Source organism: Callorhinchus milii, unplaced genomic scaffold (assembly GCF_018977255.1).
Source record: "Callorhinchus milii isolate IMCB2004 unplaced genomic scaffold, IMCB_Cmil_1.0 Scaffold7, whole genome shotgun sequence".
Classification (NCBI taxonomy): Eukaryota; Metazoa; Chordata; class Chondrichthyes; order Chimaeriformes; family Callorhinchidae; genus Callorhinchus; species Callorhinchus milii.
This window is the reverse complement of record NW_024704748.1, coordinates 17,271,515-17,287,831: the sequence shown is the minus strand read 5'-3', so window position 1 is coordinate 17,287,831 and position 16,317 is coordinate 17,271,515. Positions and strand designations below refer to the sequence as shown.

At 37.1% G+C, this 16,317-nt stretch overlaps 1 protein-coding gene across 1 annotated transcript in view; it reads right to left on the bottom strand.

Moving 5' to 3' along the window:
- Positions 1 to 16,317, bottom strand: part of jmjd1cb (jumonji domain containing 1Cb) — an 85,535-nt gene that overhangs the window by 18,422 nt on the left and 50,796 nt on the right. Inside the window, exons 3-9 of the mRNA XM_007897239.2 lie at positions 15,179 to 15,292; positions 6,594 to 6,699; positions 6,132 to 6,256; positions 5,317 to 5,460; positions 3,372 to 3,555; positions 1,750 to 3,266; positions 319 to 491 (exon numbers count right to left, since the gene is read on the bottom strand). Coding sequence (XP_007895430.2) covers positions 319 to 491; positions 1,750 to 3,266; positions 3,372 to 3,555; positions 5,317 to 5,460; positions 6,132 to 6,256; positions 6,594 to 6,699; positions 15,179 to 15,292 — 2,363 coding nt within the window. The remainder of the gene's footprint in view (positions 1 to 318; positions 492 to 1,749; positions 3,267 to 3,371; positions 3,556 to 5,316; positions 5,461 to 6,131; positions 6,257 to 6,593; positions 6,700 to 15,178; positions 15,293 to 16,317) is intronic.

The window sequence follows — 16,317 nt, the reverse complement described above, 5'->3', positions numbered from 1 at the left end:
ATTATTTCTGTAAACCTTCATTTTAACTGAACACAAATATCAAAAATATGCACAAAATAACAATGCACTTACTAAATGTATCTTTTTTTCTATTATGAAATATGTTTTTATAAAACTGGTTAATCACAACTCATCTTTCCATTATGTAGAGTAAAGAACACACCCTTGTTATACCTTACTGTTGCATTACCTTTGAAGGACAACCTTCCTCTATAATTCACTGAAGTCTGATATCATTTGAGGTACTGTTCTTCCCTATTTTACGTTTTAGTGCTTCTCCTACAATGTTACCATATGGAGACAGAATGGGATGCTTACTCTTTCTGATGATCTACAGCTGACTTCAGCAAAGGTGGACTAGAATGTTGGGTCAATTTCAGGGGTCGATGAGAATCAGCACTGGCAGGACATACAGGAATGTGGCTCAATAAGCCAAGGCTGTCAGCTGAGGTTACAGTGGTGGGCTGAGGTAGCCAAGGACTGGAAGTATTCTGTTACAAAACACAAATAATCATACCAATTAAAGTTACATTGTTTTGAGTGCACATCATTTATTTTTTACATAATGTGGTAACAGTATAGCTGGTAAAAAAAAATTAAAAAGTATTGCTTAATTAAATACTTAATTCCCTAAAAAGCCATTTCATTTCATCTCTCAGCTTGTAGACTCATCCAGATCAGATCTCTAGCAATACATTTTATTTTAGTAACCAGTGTTCAGCACCTTCTATTTTCAGATGGAAAGTTAATGGAACCTTTATTTATTTAAAAAGAATACATTTCCTAGAAATCTTTAAGTTCTACCAATGCCAGCACTGTAATTAGGAAAGACAATATCAATGTTTGAGTTTATCAATTCTTTTTTAGTGAGTAGCAGTGCATTCCAATTGTTATGGTAAATTGCTCAGTTAAATGTGATCTGGCCCTCAATTTTTAAAGCAAGTTCAAATCAACATTAACAGAACAGATATGAAATGTACACCCAAGATCGCATAAGATTAGCTTAAAAAAATCTTACACACCTCTGCCCAAGATGGGCAGTAAAATATAATGCGATTATGCACATTGAAACTCAATATCATAAATAATATATTTGATCCAGAGGCTTTAAAAAAATAATTATATTCAATAGTCATTGAGGTTGGATTCTGCTTCTTATCTCTTTGACAACTCTTTTGGTCACACCCTCTTTCAGCCCCTCCCTACCACACCTTCCCACACTAACTCCCCCTCCCTGCATGTGTGCAAAGTGCTTTGAGACATCCTCCGAATATGAATGGTGCGTCAGTCTGGCTCAGTGATAGCACTCTTGCCTCTGAGTCAGAAGGTTGTGGAGTCAAGCCCCACGTTGGGACATGTGTTGCATTGGCAGAGGTGCAATCCTTCGATGAAACGATAAACTGGATGTTAAAGATACCATGGCACCATTCAAAAAGTGAAAGGTTTCTCCCGGTGTCCTGGCCAACAATCCCCCAAATAAAATTGATTGCTCACTCCATGGCTGTTTGTGGGACACTGCTGAGTGCAAAACTGGCTGTCACATTTCACCCACAAAACACACAGTTAAACCACTTTTATAGTAAATCCTGTAAAGCACTTTTGAGACATTGACGTGATAAGGCGCTATATCAAATGAACGATTATTATATAAACACATTTTATTGCTTTAAATAATTCAAATACTAATTCGAGCTAATGACGAACCCTAGCATTTCTTTATATTACACAAAGTACAGCAAAAGTACATACCCTCCTCAAAGAAGCCTCAGAATTCATAGAATTTTCAGGATGGACCCACTTGGATGAGGTCATGTTGAGGCCTGACGATAGATGAGTGCCATTTGGATACTGCCAGATTATGGGATAGAGTCCAAGCTGATTATAAGGAGCAGATGGATGTGCCTGGCCAAGAAGCTGAGGTGAATGTTGCTGTAAAAATTGTTGCTGGTGGTGTGCTAGTGCCAAGGGAGTTAAATTCCTTGTATGCACAGGGTCCAGATGTCTGCATAGCAAAGAAGCTGAGGGAACTCCAGGCAAAACTGCAGGATGGAGGTGAGAAGACTGTACAGAATGGTGTGGTGCATTGTTAAGAGCAACAGGCGACTGTGATGAGGAACCTGACTGATGATGTGGAGTTGCTAATGCTGGATGGGAATTACTTGTGGTCAAGCAAGTTGTCTGTGCCGACGTATGTAGAGGACGAAGGTGTGGATGCAAATACAAAGACATGTGTTTAGCTTCTGTATTAGGGTTGATCAAAGCTGGATCTCTGTAAACTGTAAAATGTTCATTCTTATCAACAATTAAAGGACTTTTTGTAATTTCCACTGGCTGAAAGCTGGCTCTTGAGAATTCAGTTTTACTTCTAGAAGCTGGCCTGGCAACAGAAGCAGCTGGGCTGCACAAGTAATTGATTTCAGCTTTTATAACATCAGATGAGGTGTTTGGTTTATTTTTCTTACTGATTTCTGCTGAAGCACGAGCAGAACCAATGGTCTTCCCTCTTGAGGCATTATATGTTTCTTCTTTTTCGGATCTACTATTGGATTCATTAATAACTAAAAATGTTTTTAGAACTTCAGAATGGATCTTGCTGCTAATCTTACTATTAAGCAGCACATCTAGCTCCGATTTGCCAATATCTGAAGTGCTTTGGTTTGTAACCAAAGGTTTTGGATTGGGATAGTTTACTTCTTGTGATGTGAACATACAAGAATTGCTGCAAGTTGTTTCATAAAACACATCAGCTGATTGAGTCCCATTCTCTGTATTAGAAATGCATTTTAACACAGTTTCTGTGGAAGGTTCTCCAGGCTGAGATTCACTGAAGCCTTTTGTTTCCACAATGCATCCTATAATATCTTCTTGTGATTTGATGTTCCGAAGGTGTCTGAACTCAGTTTGCTGGAGGTCCATTTTTTCTCCAATTGATTCGGGCTTCTGTGTTTCATTATTGTTCTTATTCCCCAGCATTTCATTACAAGGAGATGGGTGATGAATAACTGACTGTTTCATTATCTCTGCATTTTCCTGTGATTTTCCTTCATCTTTACTGTCATCTGAAGTGTTCTTGTTTTTCAGTTCACTTTCTGAACTTTGCTCAGAGGAAGAATCTGAGATTATTTTATTGGTGGAATTTTCTGAGTCACTGCTCTCAGTGTCTGAGTTATTATCTGCTTTCAGCCTCTTTGAAGTAATTTGCTTTTCATCCTCTTCTGGTTTTCTCCTTTTATTTGAGGCTTGCCTAGTTTTGGTCTTTGAAGATTCTGTTTTAAAAAAAAAGACCTTTTACTCCCAGTTGAAAGATACAGTCCCAAATACCCAACTTAGAAATAAATGGGCAATTAAAGCATTTATTATGGGATTTTTACCTCCTCTTACAGGACTGTCACATTTTTCCTCTTTCATCTTCTCTTCTTCTGGCACACTGCTATCTGATCCTTTCCTTTTGTTTAAACGGATGTTCCGTAACTGCTGCTGATTTTGCTTGACCGATCCAGTTTGTGAATTCATTACTGGTCGTGGGCTGTTTGCTTGAGCACGTGTGTAATGACCCTGGATATGATCAAGTAACAAACAGTATTTACATATTATGACGAAAATTGTTGGAATGCAGTTTCTTTTGAAATTACAGCAAACTTCATTTTTCTAAAATCTGCTTCATATTCCACACTAGATATTACAAAATGCCTCAAAAACACTTTTTTAAAGTTTAAAAAAATATAAGTAATACCTATGTAACTATTTCCCTCAGTTTGCATTTATTTCATCACGTTTCTGTCAAGGACAAATGTAGATGATTTAAACATCCTCTTAATGATACAATTAATTAATTAGAAAATAGCAGACATGAAATTTTTTGGGTTATCATTATCGGTCTATTTTTTGGTCTTTTATTTAATTCTTTTAAATGCAGAAACATTGCATTTTTAAAACAAAGAAGAGCTCACTCAACAGTTCTGTGAGTATTTCAGGTCAGTAACTGGCTATGCAAATCATAGGGGCCCCAGGCTGAATCCTCTGGTTATGCACAGCTGTTTGGGAACGCACTCTGCAAGCTACAATTGGCTTCAGCACCCCTGGGTCAGGAAGAAGAAAATCAAGCAAAGGTTCTCACTCTTGATTCCTCCCTTTTTTTAAAAAAATGGCATTCAGTGACCTCTCCTGAAAATACATGCATATGGACATATAATGAGGACAGGAACGCATTCAATTGCAACTGACACTCAATAAGCTACGAATAGGAATAATGGTCATTTGAGTGAGAAACCAGAGGATGCGTGGGACTCATGGATGTGTACCTTAATGGTAGGAAAAAGGGAGTCAAATACCTTCATCAGAGGAGGTGGAAGAGGAGAAAATTTGGGCAGAAAACTGGCAAGGATAACTTTTTTAAAAAAAATACAACACAGACTTACTTTTTGTGTAGCCTGGAAATGTAGAGCAAGGGCTCCTATTGCTCTCATTGCTGTAATGTGCATACCTGGAAGGAGTGGGCACATTGGTGGAAATCTGAGCTCGCCCCTCCCTACTTCCCAAATTATTTTTTTATTATATCTATCTGTACTACTCTGTGTGTATTTCTATCTGAATACTTAAAGCATTGTTATATTGCTGTGTACTTTTCGACTTTAGAGTATCTGGATGGCAGCACCAGAGACCATGCAGACCTCACAACAGATCTTTAATTAGAATCGTCTGAGACAGCTGCTTTAGCAATTAAACATAATGGTGGGAGTAATGTTACACCACAAGTGCCATACTATCACAACAGAGATATGTCATATAGTACTGTATAAAGTTAAATAACATCAGTGGCAAACAAATAAATTGATTTTATAAATAGATCTTTACTGATCGTAAGCCTGACAATTCCACAGTGTACATTTGATTTTGAAGTACGTTAGCAACCAACTATTTCCTTTCATAAAGCGCACATCAGTTTTTACATTAATAAAATATTCATTAGCTACATTTCTTTCAGGTAATCAACTGAAAAATTCTCTGTATGCATCACAGTCATTCATCCTTCAATGTCATAATACAGCAATGTAAAGAGCCCTGACCAGCATCAACAGAACAAAGCAAGTTGCTTGGGAAAGGAACACATTAGAGAGTATTGAACACAATGCTAGAATTTCAAAGCTAGAATGTTATTTGTGGTTCAGGTGATACTATAATCTGCTTGAATAGTCCTCTCACGATTTGTGATATTACATGAACCACTTGATCAGATTTCTGGCTTGCAGTCGCTCCCAGTACAAGTAAAATCCTTAGCGCTGTTTATTATTGCTAATTATTGTTTTATTTACTCACATGAGCAGTTGTACTTTTCTGGCTGGAACGAGACCTTCTTCTGGACGTGATACCTAGATTTTCACCTTTCAGCAGAGAAGGAACAACATCATCCAAAAAAGTCATTTGTACCATAGATGGGTCGACATTCTGTGGTTCTAGCACCTGGTTTATTAAAAAAAAACACTTTTTAATATGAATTTAAAAAATTCAGACATTGACATCTTAAGCAACATGTCCCTTAAATGATATTCTGAATACTGTTCAACATCTTAAGGCTCTACCATCACTTAGTATTTGATCTCAGTCAAAACAGTGGAAGTGTTTCAACAGATTTCAATGTTTGTAGTCTTGTGAGGACGGAGAGGAGGTAAAGAACAATGACCTCCTGACAACTATCCCATGACCTCTGCTGGAAAGTTAATGTGTGGATGTTCAGCTGTGATATACTGCAACAATTTCAAGCAGAAGAGTCCATCCGTGCATCTGGTCTACAAATCTAAATTCCCACAAGATTCCTTGGCCTGCGGTCAAATAAACTGCAAGGATTGACTGTTTAAAATCATAGCAGAATGGGAACTAAGACGAGACAGTTGAGAGTTGCTCTGAACTGTACCTTGAAATGGACTCACTGCCTCCAAGATGGGGCAGGGAGAACTGGAAGGAAACACACACAGTTCTCCTCTAAAATATCTAATCTTGCAAGAAGTTTGTCACCCACAGAATTTCTACTCATACTTCACTTACAAAGTCTTCACATATAGAGGATCCAAAGCATTTTAGAACACACAGAATCAATAGAGCAGTGATTTGTTAATTCTTCAACCCCTGTTTACCTGGTCATTCATCACAATCATAGTGCGACTTAAAAGATCGTGGTAAGTAATGATACCAGTGAACCACTGGGTGGCAGAGTCTTGTCTGTATACTCGTACTCTGTATCCGTTCAATGAATAAGGACCTGGAATGGACAACACATGAATAAACAAATGCAAAGGATCTTGGGATTAGGGACAATTCATTCCCATTGTTACAAAAATGAAGCAAGTTTCCTCAAGAGAAATGAATTACGACTAATGCATTATTCAACCACAGCTGTGCACTAATAAAAGCTATCTGTTCCGAGTAAGAGTTTGATAATAACACTCATTCATATCTCAAAGTGGTGGTGTAAATGTGTATAAAGTTAAATAAATCCTGTTCTAATTACGTTTACGAGTTTACCGTTAAAATTATCTTTGAGAAGAACAATCGCTTTTGTTATAAATGTAAGGAATATAAAAACCACAGTACAATACCTTGCATAAAAATCTCCTGTACTTTTTGTTCTTTCACCCAAGCTTTTACTTCTTCGTGAAGCTGCGGATTGTCTCTGAGAACTGGATTCAGACTATCCACATCATCCTTTTTTTTAAAAAAAAGTCCTTTGTTATACTGTGTAAATGTATTGATTAATAATATGCATATTCTGCCTGTCACAGTAATCTCTCCCAGGCCATGCATAAATTTAAATTGGGTCGTATTTCGTTACTGCAAATCACACATTGTGCAATAGTGGAACCCAGGTTCGATCCCCAATTCCACAGAGATCCTGATTTCGGCTGTGTCACCGTGAAGAGTCACCAATGACTCTCCCTCCCCCCCTTCTAGGAGTAGAAAAGTGACATTGAAATAATCTCAAAGCAACATTTACACTGTCATAGCAGACTTCTCATCTGCCTTCTTGGCTACAGCTGATGTGTGGCCCACGAGTGAAAATGATAGCTGGGTTGAGAAAAACTAGTTTAACCTAAAAAAAATCATTTTAAATATGATCAGTTTCGAAGCTTATTAAAAAGCTGAAATTGACAGGAAATCATGTAGTTTACTGCATACAGCCAGACATTAGGATTTAGGGCAGAAAACAGCATTGCAATTATTCATTTTATTAATTAAATGGTCTCAATCGCCTGTGTGAAAATGGTAAGAATATTCCAGTTTTTGATCAAACCCCATCCGGGTGAGGAAGGATGTGCGATATGTTGTACTTTGCAGTCTTACCAACACCTCAGGTTACTACACTGAATTGAGGTCATGTTATTTCTATAGAGAAAAAATTGTGGTGTGGGAAATGACCTTTAACCTAGCCTGTGTTATCTCAATTCGACAGCTGATTGAAGCTGTTATTAACTTCCGTTGTCAACTGACCTAACGCTGCTTAGGGATAGTTTGACGTGGGATCTACAGCCTCCATAGGATACGAACAGGATACCCTAGTATACAGGATTTAGGTAGAGAGAACAAAGAGTAAAGCTGCAGTGAAATCAATTTTCTTGTAAACAGAGGTGAGAACCTTGATACATAGAAAGATTGTTGATTTCCTATGGCCAATTGTAATTCTAAAAAGACATCTTGGAGAAGTCTCAGGATAGGCCNTTTTTGAAACTACTTGTGGCAGTAACCTCTCCCTCCTCGCAAGAGTACAAATATTGAAGCCCGTTGGAACACTCTGAATGCATATTTCAGAGATGGTCCTGGCTGATAATAATTGAATCAATAGGGTTATCCTCCAGGACAAGAATTTTGAGTAAAACGGACCTGAAATTCATAAAAGATCTGGTTCAATTCCCATGGCAGACGTGGGATCTGCTATTCCTGTCTCCTTTTATAAATCCTGATCTGGCTGACCTTAGGACTTCTCTCAAAGAAAGACAACTGGTTAAAAAAATCATGGTGTGTACACCACGTGACTTTTATAAATAGGATTCTGGCATAACGCTCCCAGACTTTCTATAAAAAACACTGAAATTAAAAGCATCAGATAAAATAAGACTCCTTTCCATAGGATAAACCAAAACCACAGCTCTGCCACTCAAACATTACTGTTGTCAAAATAATCTTGAGTTTGTACATTTTCTAGAAAATTAAATATCACAGATTGATAATATACATCAACGTGTATTTTATTCTTTTATAGAACAGATTGTGAAGGAAACCTGTTGAGATTTGAACAATTACAAATCTACAACGCAGACCAAAATAAGAATATAAATCCAAACATTCTTTGCTATGATTGACACTGCAAATGCTGTATAACAATATGACAATTTATGTACTTATCAGCAACAAGGTAACCAGTTGGCAAATATTTCCGTTGAGGTGTCGCAAATTTGTAATGCAAATCAGTTCACACACTGATAAATTACCAACACATGCATCTTACGTTGATCTGACTTGAATCATACAATACAGAATGAGGCACATGGCTGCCAACATCATAAACAAAAACAAAACCGTAATGAACATTGACATAAAATCTTTGCATTGCATTAAAAATACATTAAAATGAAAAGATGATAAAGAGCTAACATAATACAACTGATAAATTGCGTGTCCAGCATGGAATTGTGCTTATGCTAAAAATAGAATCCACATTCAGCTGAGCAGCCGCCAGGCATACTGGCAAAGATCTGCTTCAGACCAAGAGTCAGACAAAACATGGTGTTAGCAGCAATAGCATGTCAAAAGTAACTGAACAAAATATGGCTGATTTCAATCAAGTGATTTTTGATAACATGATCTAAATTCACTGAACACAGGAGAGACAGTTTATTCCAGCATGGAGGCATTTTGTACTCATCACTGGAATTAAAATTGCATTAATTTTCAGCATGTAAACAGTACAATTGGATTTGGAACAGCTGTACATCTGTAATAAATCCAAAGTTGGAACGCTGTTGCAAATTTAGTATTGCACTTGAGACCACCTCATTTTTCCCCATAAGGCAGCATGGACTGGTACTGTTTGGCAATCTGTGTCCTATTGGAAGCTGATAAATTTATTGGATTTTTAACCTCAAACAAAATCCATTTAGCCTGTGTACAAAAACAGTCTTACAACATGTACTAGAAGCCCAAAGCTACCATGTATTCAATTTCTTATTTCAAATTAACTATAAAATTCAGTTTGTTAAAAAGCATCTTGGGGGTAAAAACAGATCGACATCAGCTGTTTACACACCCTTCATATAAACCTTCTTCTTAGCAACTCAAGTAAACTCCAAGGTAAAAATACAGGAGTTTATATTTCAAAAGATGAACAGAGCAACTACTGTAATCCCACAATATTCACACAGAGACCTTTTATGAAGGTCAGCTATGAATTTGCAATAAATATGAATTTTATAGCTTTGACATCAATAGGGCTTTTGACCACAATTGCCAGATTGAATGTTGGGCACCATTAAGGTATCCCTACAGGGAGAAGGGGAAACTGACACACTACGCTACAGAAGCAGATTTCTTCATCTGATTATAAACCAAGATTAGCACTGGCCCTGGAGTCTTCCATAGCCCCAAGCACCACCTATTCCTGGCTGAAACAGGAAACATATTACTGGGAAATACCACTGAGAGCAATAATGAAAGCTATGGAGAGAAGCAGTTGCCAAAAATATCCAATTTTCTTCCCTCCCCTTCGAACAATTCATTAGAAACAGTTCAGTCTTTTACTGCATGAAGCTGATGTATGAGCAGAATTTAAATTTAATGCTTTGAGAAAAGCCTGGAAGGCAATCATTAACTTATCTACTGTTGCTGCATCGTTGAAAACGCTGCATTCCACACTTTCTTCAAACAAAATTAGACTGTAATTAGAACACGACCGAGCAAGAAATCTGTCATGTACACATAAAATACTTTCACATTTCAGTCTTCCCCAAACATGAGAGGAACAAACAAATCAGGAACTGGGGGTTCTCACATCAAAGAAGTAGGGACATATTAGTTAATCATTGCAAAGCAAAATAATGAAATGTTCTAAACTCTGCTATTTTTGCATGAAACTTTACTGTAGTGGTCATGTAATATGTGCAGTACCACAGGTTCAAATTGTTCCCAGCTGTGAACTTTCCTCCAGTTGTTTCCATACATCTTAACATGAACAACATTTGAATTCTGCAACATATGTAGAAGGCAAGCACTTGAAGATTAGAAACATAATTCATTTTGACCTGTACAGATGAAAATGAAATCTTAATGAGGGCACACCCTTTCTAATCAGATGTTAATCTTGCACATCAGGCCACCGAGCAGGGAAATTACCCTTTTATACAATGGCTGCTTTGGAATGGATTACCACTCTTCAGTGAACACTCTGATATCAACGTTTACTGCCTCTCTCACTCTCAGAAGGTGAGCCTGAACTTCCTGGGAAAGACATAGGCAGTTGAGCATGCAATGACATTCTGTCATCCAATAAACTGACTGAACAATGTCAGAGACATCGCAATTGTACAAGGTTTGAATTTTGTTCCTGTGATCACCACAGCCAAAATAATGGTAGGAGATATCAGGAGATGGACCTGACAGTGTTTGCATAATGCTGTGTTTGGCTAGCTTTATTTAAAAAAAGTGTCCAATTCTTTTTTCAAATGTTTTCCACACTGGCTGCATAATCTGGCCACCTCTTGCTGGATGTACAGGCACTGGGTATCCTGCTACACTATTCACATATGAGCCTTGGTTGTAAGGCTTTAGATGGCAGTCACAACCAAGCCCAACTTCTTTGCACCTGGCTGTCACAATTGCACAACTAGTAGAAAGTGATATGGAGGAACCAGAGAAGAAACTCTGGTTGGTTTTCCCCTCTTCAATACTAGGAAGGCTAGGTCGATTTCACTTTCTGTGTAGCCCTGGCTAAGAGCAGCAAACTCTCATCCTTTTACTTCTTATGTCAATCTGTGCACTAAGGCCATACACACATTGGTCATTAGCAAATATTTGGGAATAAAAAAGGGGCAAATACAACTCTAAAATAACTGAGTGGAACACTCATTTCTATGTGGTTGCTGCTGTGGTTACAGTGGATTCCAGCAGCCCAAAGCATTACAGAATCACTTTTCACCCAAAAATCTAGTCAATTCATTTTGCACTATATTCTGTGAAGCACTTTGACATTTCAAAGACTTGATAAGGCATTATATCAAATTCAAGGATTATTATTATTACTTGGTTCTGGAACAAAATTGCACTATCCTGTGATGTTTTAAATATTGTGTTCAAACAGCATGAAATGTCTCATCTCTTAAATACCAAGGCAGCTATCCAAAACAACTAGGGTCTGCCACGTAGGAATTCTAATTCTTTGAGCTAGAACATTCTCCAAACACCTGGACCCTAGGAATCAGTGGAATTGGAGGGAGTATACGCAGAAACATCTGTTTTTAGCAGGTCAAGCAATCCAGCTTGCAGACCTACTTACATGGCCCCGAAACAAAACTTACGAGACTGGTGATCAACCAGTGAGAGACCCCGAACAAATGTTAACAGGAGGATCCGCAGATTTCTGAACAACCTCATCTGTTCAAGGTAAGCTGCCTGATCATATGTGAAACCATAGCTACCTTGTGTGCAGTGCTTTCATCCAGTTTTCTGATGAGTTAAGAGAAAACTCTTCCAAAAACACAGAAGGGCAATGCATGACAGCAACCATTTTCTAATCAAGGAAAAATGACACACAGAGTTCCACCCTTAATACAACATGGGAGTAGGAAGGATCATGTGTATAACGTTCCAACATCAGAGGTGACTAATGTTAAATCATCTTAAAAGGAATGTTGCCCTATGGTCAGCCTGTTCCTGAAGTGTGTTGACAATGTAGAGAATGAATAAAAATGTATAAGACTTTAAAGCTTGAATAATGTATCCAGTAATAAAATAGCTTTCTTAGAATACACTTCTGGCAAATCTGATGCAAATTAATTGTACAGACAGAAAATCCTGGGGTTTAAAAGCATGGCAGTAATTATAACTACATTTTCACAACAGACGTGGACATATACTAAAGCTTTGAAGTTTAACGGCTGTTTGATTTAACTGTTATAACCACAAACTATTAACTATATGAACACAGACGGCAGGACAGAGTTATTTATTTATGACAAACTCATAACTTGGTCATAAGTAATTTTAAGTAATTAAAATAATTTTAAAATATATTTTAAATTTGCTGCGGTTGCTACAACCATGTTTTATCTCTTCCAGTCTGATGTCCCGAAGGCAGCATTTCTGAACGACCAGAATCTCCCTCTCATATATCAGGGCATAGATAATTAAGCTCAACATCACCCTGAACATTTCACTCCACCCCTCTGTCTCCCTTTTCCTCAATGCAGCAATTCATTGTGGGATATGGTTTCTCAGCTGCCGGCAGCAACTAGCACAAGTGGGCATTCTTTGCATGCAAGCCTAGACAGCGTCAGCAGCTATTCAACCATCTGGGTATCACAGTTAAGCCTAAATCAGTCCTTCACCAATCATCCACACTTGCAGAATTTTGAGAAGAGGTAAAATAGTGATCAGGAACAATGGATTCCCCCCCATTCCTCAGTCCAAGATCATTGATACCAACTATAGTGCCCCTAATGCCATCCTAACTCGACAAATATCAGAGATCAGATCAGCGACCTTCATATCTGTACCACACTAAGTGGTACAATTAACCTCTAAGCCAGTTTTGGGTGCTAGCTCTTTTATTAGTCAAAACATCTTAAATGCTATACAGAATGGTCGGATGAGGACCTACATATGAATCCCCACGTTGTGAACTCCTGATTTCAATTATGCTACTATAGGCAGCTGCCAAATGGAGGTCAGGAACTTACTCACAAAACGAAAATTAAACTACAGGATCCATAGTTATTTGGAGGGATCTTTCACTAGTTCTTTTCAATCGCTTTGTGGAAAGTCACCTCCAAAAAGCATTTCCTTCTCTTTTTTTATTGGAGAGATTAAAAAAATAAAAAAAGTGTAGACAGAAACAACCCCCAGTTTGGACAACATCCTAAAACCAGGCAGGCGCCATAGAGGCTGATAAGTATCAAATTTGAGCATCAAATCAGGCAAGAGACATCAGGTGAAATTAGGTAGGGGTAGGATCACAAAGCATTCCTGTGTTGTAGAATGATATTAAGTGTGCTCCCCTAAATGCATTTTAGTAATGTAGTATATAACTAAATTGGATTTATGCAGTAATGTTAGGGTCCTTTTTAGTATATTTTACAACAAAGTAATTGGAATAACACATAAAACAATGAATTCTATAGATACTAATGGCTCACAAATAGTAAACCAAACAGACTGGAAACAAGACTAATAAATAATTGGTCATGATTACATGGAAATTTTCTCAGGTTCATGTTACAATTTGCAACCCATAAAATTAAGCCAACTTAAATGTAATAGTTATCCACATAAACCAATACACATATACAGCACCTAGGAGCAAATTAAAAATAATGTTGTCATTATGTATATGTATTTGACTGTAAAGAACAAATAATCTTATTTTAGCATATTAATACTTTGGAAGTAATCCCATTTTAAAAGTGCCACTGAAGGAGTTGTAGACTGCTTTTTAGTATGCATCTTATTCTTTTTAAAAAAATCCTTCCCATCTGGTTTGTCCTTCACTTTTACTTTTTGGCAGGCTTTCAGCTGTTGGCTTGAAGCCAAGTCAATACCTCCTGCTCAACTCAAATGCATAACCATTCTACTACATATAACAAAACTCAGTTCCCTTTAGAAATGTAAACAGAAAATTATTCCACTAGTTTCATGGCTTTAGTATTGAAATAATGGATTCCCACATTTATCTTTCCTAAATTAAATGAGATATATCCATTACACTAATTAGGCACTTCCATTCTGAAGATTGCAGTTGATAAGATACTCCCAGCTTTTAAATACAGAATTGGTAAAACTCAAGAGATCAAAAAAATCAAGGTAGTGTACACCCTTGCACATATGAAATATAAAGCCCAGGTGTTCTTCTGATGCCGTAATCTGCTTTTATTTGAGATATCTCGACGATGTGATAAGAGACTACAATACAGTCAATCCACTTACAATTATATCTTGTAAAAACCTTATAGAGATGTCTCAACAACGTGATAAGGTACTATATCAAATACAAGGATTATTATTGTTAATAATGCAGAACATGGCTTTATAGCCCATGCAATGAGCATAGATCAGCCAGATTGACCAAAATCAGTTCAGAGAGAAACAAGAAACACACTTTCCAGCAACTTTAGAAATGAGGAATAAACAACTGTTCCTGATGTGAAAGGCACTATATAAATGCAATTTGTTGTTGTTGTCAAAGAATGAAAGCAATCATACCTACTATAGCTAACCTAATTTTTATCCACGTTCATTCAATTTCCATACAGCAATAGGCATACACTAACGTAATGAAGAAATTGATAGAAGATTGAAGACCAACGTGCTTGGGGCAGCTTGGAACACTGCATGCCAATGTCATGCTGAGCTGTCAGAGTAAGAAAGTAATACTTGGCGAAAGCAAACCATGTACTCGACTGAGCTGACTTTGAACCTTCCTCAATGGCCTGATGGATAAAAGCACCACTTGGTACTAGGCCAGACAAACCAAAAGATCACAGGTTTGAATTCTGACCATTATTAACTTATCTGATTTCAACCTAGGCAACAGTTGGGGCACTACAATTGGTCTCGGGACTCCCGTAACATAGCAAATAGGGGGAGGGGGGAATCACCAAAATTGATATCTAGTGACTTTTGCTTTAAAGTGCATTTGTGGTCTGAGTGAGGATATGGTCTGGCAAAGCTGTGATATTAGACATTTGTTTGCAAAGAGGAGATATCATAAAAGTCCACAAAGGTATCAATGCAAAAATACTATTTAATGTTATTTTATTTTCATGAAAATCTTCTGCATTTGAAAAAAAAAAGGCCTGTTTTTGCCCTATCCCATTAGCCTTTGGTATGACAACTACGACATTAGACACTTATGATTAGACATAACATTTGTAAGCATAAAAATAAATGATGAATAAATTAATTTCTCAATTGTTTATCCTACCTGGTAGAGCTGGAAGGCACTATCCCCAGGCACAAAATTCAGCTGCTTATCCACGAAGAATTCTATTGCAATGAACAAATGAACCACAGTCTTTTCCACTATGGACTTGAATGTCTAAATAAAGAAAAAACAAGAAAATAATCTAGTTGAAGCTTTACATATCAAAACAATGCAATTACAATAAAGCAATGTTATTAGAAACCCTAAAGTTAGTTAACAAAATACTATGTTGCTCAGAAGTTTGTTAGTTAAAAGCAGAGACAGCTCCATGACCCAGTTTTTGTTGCAAAGCTAGAATTTATTACAAGTAGCACTTAGATGCATCAAATTCCTGTACACGTAAAGCAATACAGTACAACATGGGTTGCTTCCCACATCTCCCAAGCTTTTAAGAGTAGGCATAAAGAGAGGTCATAGTTCTTTCACACCATTCAACAAAACAGGGCAGTCTTACACTCCTCTCACAGTAAACACCACTAAAGCCCTGCTGCAATCTCAGCTATGCAATATGGGCAGGAAGAAAATATAAAGTTGAAAGTTCACTCAAAACAATTCTGCCAGCGAATTTCTCCATACAAAATTTTACAAACCTAAAAATATGCATTGTATGGCATTTACTTTCCTTGCGGGAACTATATTGATCAGCTAACGGTTTTAAGAAAATAGTACCAAAAGTAATATGAAATAAAGGAAACTAGATGAAACTCTATTCAAGGTTAATCGATTTGATCAAATTATTTGACTGAGGATGACATTATTTCTATTTCCAGCTATACAACAACTGTTTGTAAAACAGTACTAAATATATTACTACTTTATTAAATTTTACACAAGTCATCATAAAATCATTCACAGATAGATCACTTAATGGTATAATATGGTTTGAAACCACACAAAGAAGGAGTCTACGTTTGGAAATGAAGAATTAATTTCTTGTTATTACAATCACAATAAATCTAACTATTTTGGAATTACATCACTTATTTAAAAACAAGCATGATCCCTGACCTACCCTGAATTTCAGCAGGAGTGGTGGTAAGGGAGAGAAAAAAAAGTAGTTACCGTTCCTGACTGACTACGTCTAAACGGCAGGTCAGAATAAAAATCGGTCTGGTCTGCATTGCCTCAGTCAATTATCC